At 45.8% G+C, this 11,780-nt stretch overlaps 1 protein-coding gene across 2 annotated transcripts; it reads right to left on the reverse strand.

The window, feature by feature from the left end:
* Nucleotides 1–658: 658 nt before the first annotated feature.
* Nucleotides 659–8,731, reverse strand: LOC147629017 (protein NARROW LEAF 1-like). 2 transcript variants are annotated; one of them, XM_086812223.1, is made up of 7 exons: nucleotides 8,183–8,731; nucleotides 6,391–6,907; nucleotides 2,514–2,657; nucleotides 2,181–2,424; nucleotides 1,745–1,933; nucleotides 1,430–1,669; nucleotides 659–1,163 (listed from the first exon to the last, which is right to left on the reverse strand). In XM_086812223.1, the coding sequence occupies exons 1-7, from the start codon at nucleotides 8,221–8,223 to the stop codon at nucleotides 787–789; spliced, it is 1,752 nt and encodes a 583-aa protein (XP_086668349.1). In that variant the 5' UTR covers nucleotides 8,224–8,731; the 3' UTR covers nucleotides 659–786. The 2 variants fall into 2 exon arrangements, with proteins under 2 accessions (XP_086668349.1, XP_086668348.1); XM_086812222.1 differs by having other exon boundaries at nucleotides 1,430–1,933.
* Between the last annotated feature and the right edge of the window lie 3,049 nt (nucleotides 8,732–11,780).

Raw genomic sequence — 11,780 nt, forward strand, 5'->3', positions numbered from 1 at the left:
AGAAGCCAAGAGCTGGAGGTCCGCTTCAGAAATACGGCAAGGGGCGGTGGCCTCAGTCGGGGATGACAGAGGGGCTGCCATGGAGTCCCCTTGTAAGGGTAGAGACCAGAGAAGCTGACTCTTGCCAAAAGAAAAAGCACCATGCCTCAGCAAAGAAGACACAGGAGAGAGGGGGGGACGATGGATGGAGGAGAAAGCTAGGGTGGAGGGAAGGGAGAAAGCTAGGGTGGAGGGAAGGGAGAGCGGCGGATGATAGCTCAAAGCGGGGAGGAGGGGCAGTGGAGAGCACGAGGAGGTGGCGGGCAAAGGGGCGCACACGCAGAGGGAAAGGGGGTGTCGACCAGGGAATCGGGCAGCAGAAAAGGACGAGCAGCACAGGAGAGCGATCGGAAACGGAACAAGGGCAGGGGAGGTGGACATGGAGGCGAAGAAGGGGGTGGTGATGAAGTATGGGTGACGGCTATGGCGATATCGCGACAGGTGCAGGCGTGCAGCCGGGGGAGCACTTGTTAAAAAATGCACAATCTAGACTAGTAGGGTTCAGATCTTTAAATTTAAGCACTACTACAAGATTCTTACACTCCACTATTTCACTCGTGTCCTTCACACATCCCAACATATACATGTAAATTAAAAAATATCAACAAAGGCACAGGAATTGAAGGAAAAATATAATTATAGCCCATAGGCCATAGCCCATGTCCAGTTAATAGACAAAATAATGAGTCATACTGCAACAAGCAATTAGCACCATTCATTCCACATGTTTTTTATCATGGGATCACATTACTGTCGTCTCCGTTTTGCATCCCTGTCAAGGCCAAAGGAAATATCTTCACTGCTAAGCATCTCCACAACAGACTTTTTCTGTTGTGCACGTTCTACATCCATTTCTGCATACTTTATTTGCAAAGCTAGGTCTTCAATGAAGTTGATAGATGCACTGTCTGGCTTGGAAGAGGTGGTTGGAATAAAAGGATGAATTTCATTGACTATATTAAGCTCCCCCTTTTCTTGATCCGAATGGTGAGTGTGAATCTGCCTTTTATGTAAGGAAAATCGGTCATTCGCCTCTACTGATCTCTCCATGCCTAGAGGCCTTACATAAGATTCCCCTACATTTGTTGTCCCTAGGGTCACCTTGCTTTGCTCCTTAATAGCATCTGTATAATTTTAAGCCAAACTTTCAGCCTTTAATCAGAGGGCATAACAAATTAAAACACTACAAACATGAGAGCTTCTATAAAAACTGGTGAATCCCTAACTTTAACACAAGGCATATATATGTGTATGCACGTGCCCGTGACAGCGAGTGTGCGTGTGTCGAACTCATGCCCCCTTGTGGGCTGTGAAGTGTGATATCCACTCAGGCAAGGGCCTGCCAACATTAACATGATCCATTTCGAGTGAAACTTCTTCAAAACCTTACCTTCCAGAGCAGTCTGGCTTGTGATCAGGTCTAGTTGGAGCCACTCTAGAAGGCGCCCAAGATCCACACCACTTGTCCAATTCTCAGGGCCCAGACCGTTTCGCAGTTTCAGATGTCCACGATTCGCTGTGCCACCCCAAATGATCCCTACAGGACTAGGCTTCTTCTTTCCACACTCTTCAGTCATTAAGATAAGGCTGCCACTGTCACCTTCCAAATCGAAGGCCTGCTTGTTCTCCCCTACAATGAGAAAGTCTGTGAAAAAGCAGATGCCTTTCTCGTCATTGTATTCAAGGGCATATGCCATGATGGTACCTTTGGTTAGCCCTGAGCTTCTGCCAACTTTGGCTACTTGCCTCCCTACTATGCTGCTGATGGGAGCTTGCAGATCTATATTGATAACCTCTCCCATGTCACCTATCCCATCCACACACGTCCGGATCCGTGAGAGATCAAAGCTATCCGCAAAGGGGATAAATGCACCATCCGCCCGCACGAATGTCTCTGTCCCATTGACACCCAGAAAAAAAAATCACAATATGAGAAACACTGGCCGCTTGCTTCACAAACAGACTGAGGCTGTGTGCAGAACCATCCCTGCCCATGGACAAGCAGGGAGTTGGACTGGCAAGATTGCCCGGCCATTCCTTGCCCCAGTTGGCCACAAGGGAGCTCCCCATTGATGAAACGGGTGGTTCTGCCAGCTGCCAGCCCAATACTATTTCTGAGAGGACTGGAGCGTGGTGCACACCTGGGTTTGTACTCGCAAAGATGTTATACCACCCCTCATCTGTGATAAATGAAGTGGCCCTCTCCACAGCACCAAGGTATACACCTGGTCCCACATTTGGTGGAGGCAGTGGATGGTACATTTTTTGGCTTGGGTAGTCAAGATTTACTGCTACATGCCTGTTTGTCAAGAAGCCAACTTGACGAGCTCCGGTTCTACTTCGCACAATGGCTCCAAGGGTTCCTAAAGTCTCTTGACTTGCCACCTGGCAAGGTAACACCCTTGGCATAAGCCTGGTCCACTCTCCACATCATGCTCTTGCAAGAAGAGTTAAGTATTGAACAGCATTTGTACCTGAGATCCTGGGCTTATATGTGGATTGTTGCCACGCAACCCGTCTGCCAAATCTGTATACACCAGCTCCTTTGGAGTGAAAGCTGGTACACCGTAATAATAGAACTCTACCACATCGACATCACACCAAATGCCCCCAGGTCCCTGCACTTTTAGCAACAGAAGCCATTCAAACATGACAAGCCTTCGGATGTACCCTCTAAACACTGCCTACAAAGCACAAGAAAAGAAAACCTTAATTGCTTTAGAAAAACATAAAAAGCTAGATGGAGTGGGTTCATATGCATGAGAGGTTATATCATGTTGAAGAAGCAGATGCTTTGGCATCGCAGAGAAAGCCACCCATCACCTGCCAAAACGACTGGACAACATATCTGTTAGAGCAAATTGTCCACCACGAAAATGCCTCCATCAAAGGATGGCTTAGGATGGCTTCACGAGCTTGATGACCACGTAATACTGCTAGAGAACAAGCCAATCCTGGAACTTGACGCTCACAGAGAGGAAATCATCACCAAGGTAGAGGAGGATCTGAAAGAACCAGCAGGGAAACTCAAGGCTCACAGAGGAGGTGTTATTTTAACATCATAGTCAAGCCAGAGCGGAAAATAAAGGAGGATCTGAGAGACAATAGCGCACATCACAACAGAAGCCATAGATGAGGTTGAGGAACGCAGGTGGAGGAAAAATGTGGATAGGTGTGGGAGAAACATGGAATAGTATAGCTACCAATAATCAATTGGAACATGACGACTGCAGCAAGGCTTGATGAAACAGGCAAAAATGCTTTGATTTCTTACAGAACTAAAGCTTAACAGAAGGGTGCTCAGCAACTTGCAAAGAATGTAAATGGGCAGTATTCCATAATGGTTGAGCAGTCACTGAAGATTTCCACAAGCCAACATCCTCTCTCTCTCTCTCTCTCTCTCTCTCTCTCTCTCTCTCTTGCATGGTGTTTTGCTGTCCGTGCTGCACACATGTTCTGCCCTGCCCACCACCACTGCCGCCTGCCCTGGTCTTTGCTGTCCACGCTGCTCTGCCTCTATTAGCCCCCCTCCACGCCTTGGAATAGTATAGCTACCAATAATCAATTGGAACATGACGACTGCAGCAAGGCTTGATGAAACAGGCAAAAATGCTTTGGTTTCTTACAGAGCTAAAGCTTAGCAGAAGGGTGCTCAGCAACTTGCAAAGAATGTAAATGGGCAGTATTCCGTAATGCTGTACACATGTGTTCTGCCCTGCCTGCCACCGCTGCCGCCTGCCCTGGTCTTTGCTGTCCACGCTGCTCTGCCTCTGTTAGCCCACCCTCCACGCTCCCACACTCCCAGCCTCCCTTGCCCAGGCCCCCAAGGCAGCAACTAGGAGGAAATAGCCAGAATGAATCTACAGAATCTCGAGGCCTAAATCAAGACAGTGGTGTACAACACCAAGAAGGCATTGGATGAACAGAAGAAGGTGCTGGACAGGATCCTGAACCAACATGAAAAACAGTTGGAAGGCCTCCGTAAGGAGATATAGGGCAAGAATAACAAGACTGAAGAATTGGCAGCGAATGTGAACCACCAGGAGGAGGAGATTCGGATGTTGAAAGAGACCTAGATGCAACTACAGGAAATGCCAGAGGCTTCCCCAATGATAGGGAACTCCAGGCAGAAATAGAAGCCCTAAAGGCTACAATCAAGGACCATACATTGGAGGAAGGGGAACTGAATATTCAGGAGGATCTAACGGACGGACTTGAAGCAGTAAGTGATAAGTTGCGGGAAGAATTGCAGACCACCAAGAAAGATCAGGATAGGGCCCTCCATGTGCGAGTGCGGGGGCTTCCCCCAAGGCGGATGCCATGACACTGGCCAGATGATAGGAGTCGATGGGATCCCCCCCCCCCCCCTGCGGATACATGGAGTAGCCCCTCATCATCAGATTCCCTAATACCACCAGCAAACAGGCTTTCTTAAGATGGACGGGCTGCCCTCAACACAAGTGTACATGAGACATGATCTCACCCCAACAGAGGTGGCACACCGATGTGAGGCGATGGTGACGGTTCATGAGGCCTGTAGAGCAGGTAAGTGGGCTATCTACAGAGATCGTGGGGTCATTATCATCAGGGACGCAAGGCAGCATCTATGAGACCAAACACCTGAGCAGTGAGGTTAGCAGTATGGAACTGCAATGGCATCTCGTGGTTGAATCTAGGAGGTTTGAGCGAGATTCTCACAAGCAGGGATGCCGTTTTCTATACAGAGACTCATCAGAGCCTTGAGAGGGGCTTACCATACATAGCTGGCTATGAGTGGGAGTCAGCTTTCCAAGGCGAGACCAGCACATCAAGAGGAGTATGTGGCTCGGGAGGGGTAGCTATCCTTTTTAGATCCCATCTCCGACAGCATCGTCCGTAAGGACAAGGATGCACAGTATTTTTGGGTGCGGCTCCAGCTTAGCGGTGACAGAGTCATCCACGTTGCTGTGTGTTATTTTGCACCACGCCACTCCCCTTACACCGCAGAGCATGGCCAGTCACCGTACTTACCATTATATGGAGATATTATGGAGTCCTCACAGCTGGGGGAAATCCTCCTGCTTTGGGACTTCAACGCCAGGACAGGGAGTCAGCAAGTTCCACTACTCAATTTGAACGACCCTATCAAACTATAGGAGCTAGACATCGGGCTGCAAAGATCATCGTAGGACCGTGAGGAGGTCACGGTGTATGGGAGATATTTCTTAGAGCTCCCACATGTTCTTGTTATCTATAACGGGATGTCCCGATGGCCCTCCTCTGATGCCCTCACCTCCTTCCCTCACTCAGGAGGTACTAGCACCGTGGACTACCTTATGGGATCTCCGGCTTTGGCACACCTCCCCCCGACTTCTCCATCCCGCCACCCCCCTTTGAAGCCGACCATGCCTACCTCTTTCTCACTCTTACCTGCACACCACCCATCCCTCCGCCACCACCTCCCATCTCCACGTCCATTTTGATCACGAGCTTGACCTTGTTTACTCCAACCACATCTACTGCCAACTCCAAGATGTGGAACTTACTGTCTCCACCCTCACATCACAACCACTTCTTTCATCTACACGCGGGCGGTCTACTGCCAAGCCACCTTGCGAGTCCATTCCCCAGAACTGTTGGTATGATGATGAATGCCGAGCCACATGCTCCCGTCTTAAGCATGAGGTACGGATTGGGCAAATCTCGTAGCGCCAAGCGCAACGGATTTCTCAACGGCTCACCCAATGCAAGAAATGGGAGTTCTACACTCGGAAAGAGGATGAGTCATACCGACTTTTCTTAGGGCCGAACTGCAAAGAGGCCTAGAGGAAACTCCGAGAACATCGCCACCCCACACCTATCACACTCCTATGCACGCTCCCTCTATCATATTCCCAATCAGCAACCTCTACACCCACCACCCCACCACCTCCACCTTCTTCACAAAGGACATGGTCCTCAAGGCCATTCGTAGACTACGTAATGGGTGAGCTCAGGATCACGAGGGACTCATTGCCGAGTACATCATGCCGATGATACCATGGCACCCCTACTAGCCTACATGTTCAATAAAGCCCTTTGTGAAGGATTTCCACCCTCTTGGTCCACTAACACCATCAGCCCCATCCTCAAAGCCGGAGATCCACTTGATCCTAATAATTACAAGACAATGCACTCCCTGATACACTTTGTGCACCATCAGCTACATTAACCATGTCAGATAGTCCCTAGTAGACTTCCGTTTAATTCAACACCCTCTCTCTCTTTCTCTCTCTCTCTCTCTCTCTCTCTCTCTCACACACACACACACACAACTTATGAAAAGCCGACAAGGTTTATAAAATTCCCACATACAAATTTACAACACATCACCTCAAGCTGGATAGGAAGCCTTTGACTTTCATGCAGCCATGCTGTGTGAACCTTGTGAGCCACAAATACAATGATAGCCGGAATGCTTGTCAGCACACCCTTTCTAGTACGAAATCCAACTGCTGTTCCGAGACTGACTCGGCGTAGTAGCTTGCTATTATATGCTCGTATGGTCATCAGATCTAAAAGGGTTGTAGCTTGCTGACCGCTTAAAGTTCTGTCAGTTGACCTAAAATCAACAGGCTTCTGTAGACCTTGGAAATAAGCTGCTCTCTCTTCTGCACTGCCATGAGGGCGATATACAGGAGGCCATAGAAAACACACAGCGCTATTCTCTGAATATTGGTTCCCAGGTGCCATTGTCAACAATGGCGGGCAATCCCCAGTTGGCTGCTTGTTGTGACTGCTAGAGGAAAGTGAGAAGTCCCAATCCAGGGTTGATTCTTCTGATACAGAGGAAGGGGAACAGCACTGACCAGAATGAAGAGCTTTACTGGTGTCAATCTCCCAAATGGGCCTGCAGAACAATTCTTATCATTTCATACTCATGGCACAAAATCAGCTCTATTTCTCCCTTGTGTGTGTGTGTGTGTGTGTGTGTGTGTGTGCGCGCGCGTGTGCATACACACAATCACGTGTCCATTTTCATGTTTGAGAAGGATATGGGAGTATGAAGGATCAAGCAAGTTGGATTCTCTTGTGCAGGTGGGAATGATATGAGAACATGAGACATCAAAACAAAATTAGGACACCCATGTCTGAGAAGGACATATCGTCCATCAACCAAAATTAGTTATCTATGTCCCAGAAATATGGTGCATTGGAGCAAAGTTAGGTAGCCAGGTATCACAAGCCTAAGGGAGACAATACATCAAAGCAAAGGTGGATACATAGCCATTCTCATGCCTTACATGTACAAGGAAAGTTGATATCAGGAAAAGCTGGATACATAGTCATTCTCATATCTCAAGCGTGAGGAAAGATCAAAAATCATAGCAAAGTCAGGTACATAGCCATTAACATATCTCTGCAATACCCATCACCATACATAAGGAAACTTAATATAGCAAAGCATAGTTGGGTACACACATATAAGGAAACATAATACATCAGAGGGTATACACACAAACCCATACATAAGGAAAGATAATATAACGGAGCAGAAGTAAGAACATACCCAGTCTCATACATAAGGCATCAGAGAAAAATTGGGTACACGGTCATGGGTACATACCCATGACCGTGTAGAAAGAAAGATGATGCATCACAGTGAAATCGGGTACATACCCATAACCATGTAGAAGGAAAGATGGTGCATCAGAGCGCACATTGGTACAAACCCATAACCATGTACCAGAGCACAAATGAGTGCATAACCATTACCATGTAAAGAAAAAACAAATCATCCGAGCACAATTGGGCTTGTACTCAATACCCATTACCATGTTTAAAAAAAGATAATGTACATCATTATTTCAGAAGAGAGAAGGCAATCCGATTACCATATTTCAGACGAGAGAATGCAATAGAGGACAATTTGGTACATACCCGTAGCCATATTGTAAGAGAAGATGATTCATCAGAGCATAAATGATTACATGCGCAACACCATGATTAAGGAAAGATGACAAATCAGACCAAACGTGGGCACATACCCATATGACAAATCAAGGTACATACACACTACCTAAATACATCAGAGCAAGGTTGGGTGCATACACAAATACAGTATGTCAAGGTGCATACTTAGATACCGTACATAAAAGGAAGGATAGTGCAGCGAGCTACATACCGATATCCATGCCTCTGCTGCTTTGCTGTGTCGGAGTCCATGGCTGGCTGCTAACGACAGCAACAGGAAAGCAAAGCGTCTCTGCTGATCACTATCTCTATATAAACCAAGAAGCTCCCTCCTGGTGAAAGATGAGCATAATTTCAACCTCGGCGAAAAGGGTTTTAGACAAATAGAAAAGCAGAAAAAAGTAGGCACTGCATAATGGGATTGTAAGGGCAAAATTATGCGGAGAAAAGCTGGTGTTGGGCACTCCATAAATCAATCAAATTGTCCTGTACAAAAACTATCAATCTCTCTCTCTCTCTCTCTCTCTCTCTCACACACACACACACACACACACACTACAGAAAAAGCTATGGCTATGGCCGCTGTGCTAGCCAGCGCTGATGGCCCTTTTTGCCTTTTTTTTTTCCACCCACTAGGGTTAGTGAAAGGTTCCGCGGGGAAGGTATCACTTGATCGGATTGCACTGTCTAGAATCTTCACAAGTCAAAACAAGCAGAAATTGTGCCGAAACAGTGAAATGACTTGAGCTTGACTAGGGGGGGCTCTATTTTTTTCTCGCAACAAATTTTTTTAATGGTTATCTCTGGTTTGAAAATGGAAAAATGGGCTGTTTTGTCTGCATGCACGTTAAAATATTTTACCTGATTTTTCAAGAGGAGGCAAACACTTTTCTTTTCCCATTTTGCAAAGCATTAAAATAGAGGGGTTTTTCTCATTATAAGCAAGCTAGAGAGAGAGAGAGAGAGAATATGATTCTCTTTTCCCCAACTTATTTTCTCAAGAATTCCCTAAGCCTCCAAAATATATATATATATATATATATGTGTGTATGTATGTATGTATATGTATGTGTGTGTATCATAACTTAAATCTAAGAGGAAAAAAAAGATAGATGGGTGGGTTGGTGTCCTCTTTAGGCAAAAAAGGGTTGACGGGTTGTCCTCTTTTGCCGGTTGGTTTTATTTTGCAAGAGGATTTTAAAAAAGGAGACAAGATGTGTTTTTTTTCCTTTTTGAAAGTAGATAAAGTTGATGGGAGAAAATTAAAAAAGGGGTTGGTGTCCCTCTTTTCTTTTTTTTAATGGATATAAATGGGGTCCCTCTTTTCTTTTTCTTATGGATATAAATCCTCTTTGTTGTTATGCTAGCTGGCTCTAGGAAGGCAAGTTCAAGGTTTAAACCTTGGCACCTCTGACCTTAGATTAGGTGAAACTTTTTAAGCTTAATCAATCCATTGTTGACAAACACATTGTGTGTTTCTTCATATCATATGTGCTAATCTTACCAATTTGTCAATTTTATAATTTCTACTCATCTTGTGATCATTTCCCTTAGTGACTTATCATTCCCCTTAGCGACGTGATAATATTTCTCCCTTTGAATTGTGCTAGTTTTTTTTATGTGAATTCTCCCTCTTATGAAAAGCATGAAAGTATCAATTTGTGATGATAATGTCATGATTTGTGCCATATGTGATATAATTGCTTCCTTGGGAAACACGTCTTGTGCTTGTAAGAGATTTTTTGCACTTTGTTCCATATCTTGGAGAGATCTTGGTACACAACTCATTCCCCCTTGGCTTTATGCTATACTCCTCCTCTAGCCTATTGACACGTTCATCCTCTCAACATAAGCAATGCCTTGCAACTTTAAAATGATGAGATTCTTCTTGGGCCCAAGCTTGGTTCTACCTTTATGTCAAAGGTTAATCTATTCTCATTACATGTCTTTGAAGTTTGCCATGTGTGAGTCACTTGATCAAGAATGATTTTTTTTAAAGTTGAAGATACGTAAATTATTTTTTAGCTCAAGAGAATGAGGGCTAGAATGTGTCCAAGGTCTTTTTCTTTAATTGCACATCAGCAGAGCATGCCAAGCTACATGGAAGGTTATCACCCACCTTAAGAAAAGGGTACCTCTAGAGCTAAGTAGTTTAGCCCTCAAACTTGACCCATGTTAACCACTCTATTAGTTTACATGGTTTCAGCCCACCAAACCTATCGTAAGGTGCTTTGTCAGCTTACCCTCACGAATGGGCACCTAACTTTTATAAGACGGTGCTAGAACATATAAAGCAGCCTTTCAACACGTTTAACAATAGGGAAAGTGTCACGTAGGCTGTAATGCCTGTGACCGACGGCGGCAGACCGGATGGCCATGTCCGGGGTTCAGTGGGAGAGGACGCCCATGCGGAGTCATGGGCGGCCAGGCTAGTGTGGACGGCAAGCCACACACTATATAGCATGGGGAATGAGGGGCAATCCTCATTCTTCCTCTATGGCTGGGTGGTGAGCCAGAGGCCGTCCCCTCTCGTGGTAACGCCCGTAGTGGCGTTACGGGTATCTAACACTGGTGCGCGAGATGGGGCAGGGAGATCAGTGGATAAAGAAAAAAAGGGGTCGGGGTTTAAAAGAAAGGGTTTCTGTAGTGAAAAATCAGGGGAGAGGACGGAGGGGAGTCAGGGGGTCGTTGGTCTTTAAAAAAAAAAACCAAGACCCTTCAAGAAAAAACGAAGTTCTGAAACCCACAAAAGGAGCAGTACTTGCAAGCACAAAAGGAAAATCGTTGCTTCAACTGCAATGAAGTGGGGCACAACAAGGCTGATTGCCCAAAGTTAAAAGCAAGCACTAGTGGCAAGGCGCCTAAGAGCGATGGTAAATCCTCTAGGCAGTTGCACACGGTGCAGATGCTACCTCTCAGTGTCGGAGAGTTCAGAGAGGTTACGGTGAGTCATTGTGACGAGCGTCATGCTTGTTCAGTGACACCAGCTATGTGGCAGCCTAGTGTTGGTCCGCATAACATGGTGCGCATGTATGGCACCATAGGTGGCCGTAGAGTCACTGTCTTTATAGACGATGGGGCTAGCCATAACTTTTTGAACTATTCATTGGTCAAGGGTTTAAATTAAAACAAACCGCAAGTGGTCATGAGTATACCGTTGGTTTGGCCAATGGTTATGATAAAAAGGTATGGAATACTGTGATCTTGGGAGTCCCTTTGATCATGCAGGACTATGAGGCCATGCTTGACTTCCAGGTCATGCATTTGGCTAGAGCAGATGTTTACTTAGGTAGGGAGTGGCTGTATAGCCTCGGTCCTAGCCTAGTTCGGAGTTATTTACACACCACATTACAGTTTGAGTCTGGGGGTAATATCATCACCCTACAGGGAGACCGTAGTGTCCCTTTTCACCACTTATATCATCGCTCAAGTTATGCCACGCGGTCCGCAGCGGCCAGGTAGCACAAGTATACGCTTGTTACCCTCTTGTAAATTCTGTTTCCGTAGCTGAAACTGAAAGTAATGTTTGCGTAGACAAACATGGAAAACAAAGCCTTGGAAGAGACCCACTGTTTTCTGAAAACCCTGTTTGGCATGCATGTGATTCAAACAAGAAAAAATCCAAGTTGAATGAGACATTAAAGAAAAAGTACGTAGATACTTTAATGAATTTATTAGAGGAATTTCAGGATGTTTTTCCTAATGATTTACCAGATGGTTTACCACCATCTAGAGAAGTAGACCATGGCATCGAAGTTATGCCAGGATCAAAACCTATAAGCAAACCTGCTTATAGATTAAGCCACTCC

The sequence above is a fragment of the Cibotium barometz genome, chromosome 18 (assembly GCF_041138505.1).
Source record: "Cibotium barometz isolate CiBa-2024 chromosome 18, ASM4113850v1, whole genome shotgun sequence".
NCBI classification, from domain to species: Eukaryota; Viridiplantae; Streptophyta; class Polypodiopsida; order Cyatheales; family Cibotiaceae; genus Cibotium; species Cibotium barometz.

Bases quoted from the DNA above. Each gene is read 5' to 3' on its own strand.
- LOC147629017 (XM_086812222.1), bottom strand. From the start codon at position 8,223: ATGGACTCCGACACAGCAAAGCAGCAGAGGCATGGATATCG. The intron at 2,425-2,513 runs GTACAAATGCTG...TTACCTTGCCAG, and splicing joins ATATAAGCCCAGGATCTCAG to GTGGCAAGTCAAGAGACTTT. The intron at 1,934-2,180 runs GTGTGCACCACG...TCAATGGGACAG, and splicing joins CTTTGCGAGTACAAACCCAG to AGACATTCGTGCGGGCGGAT.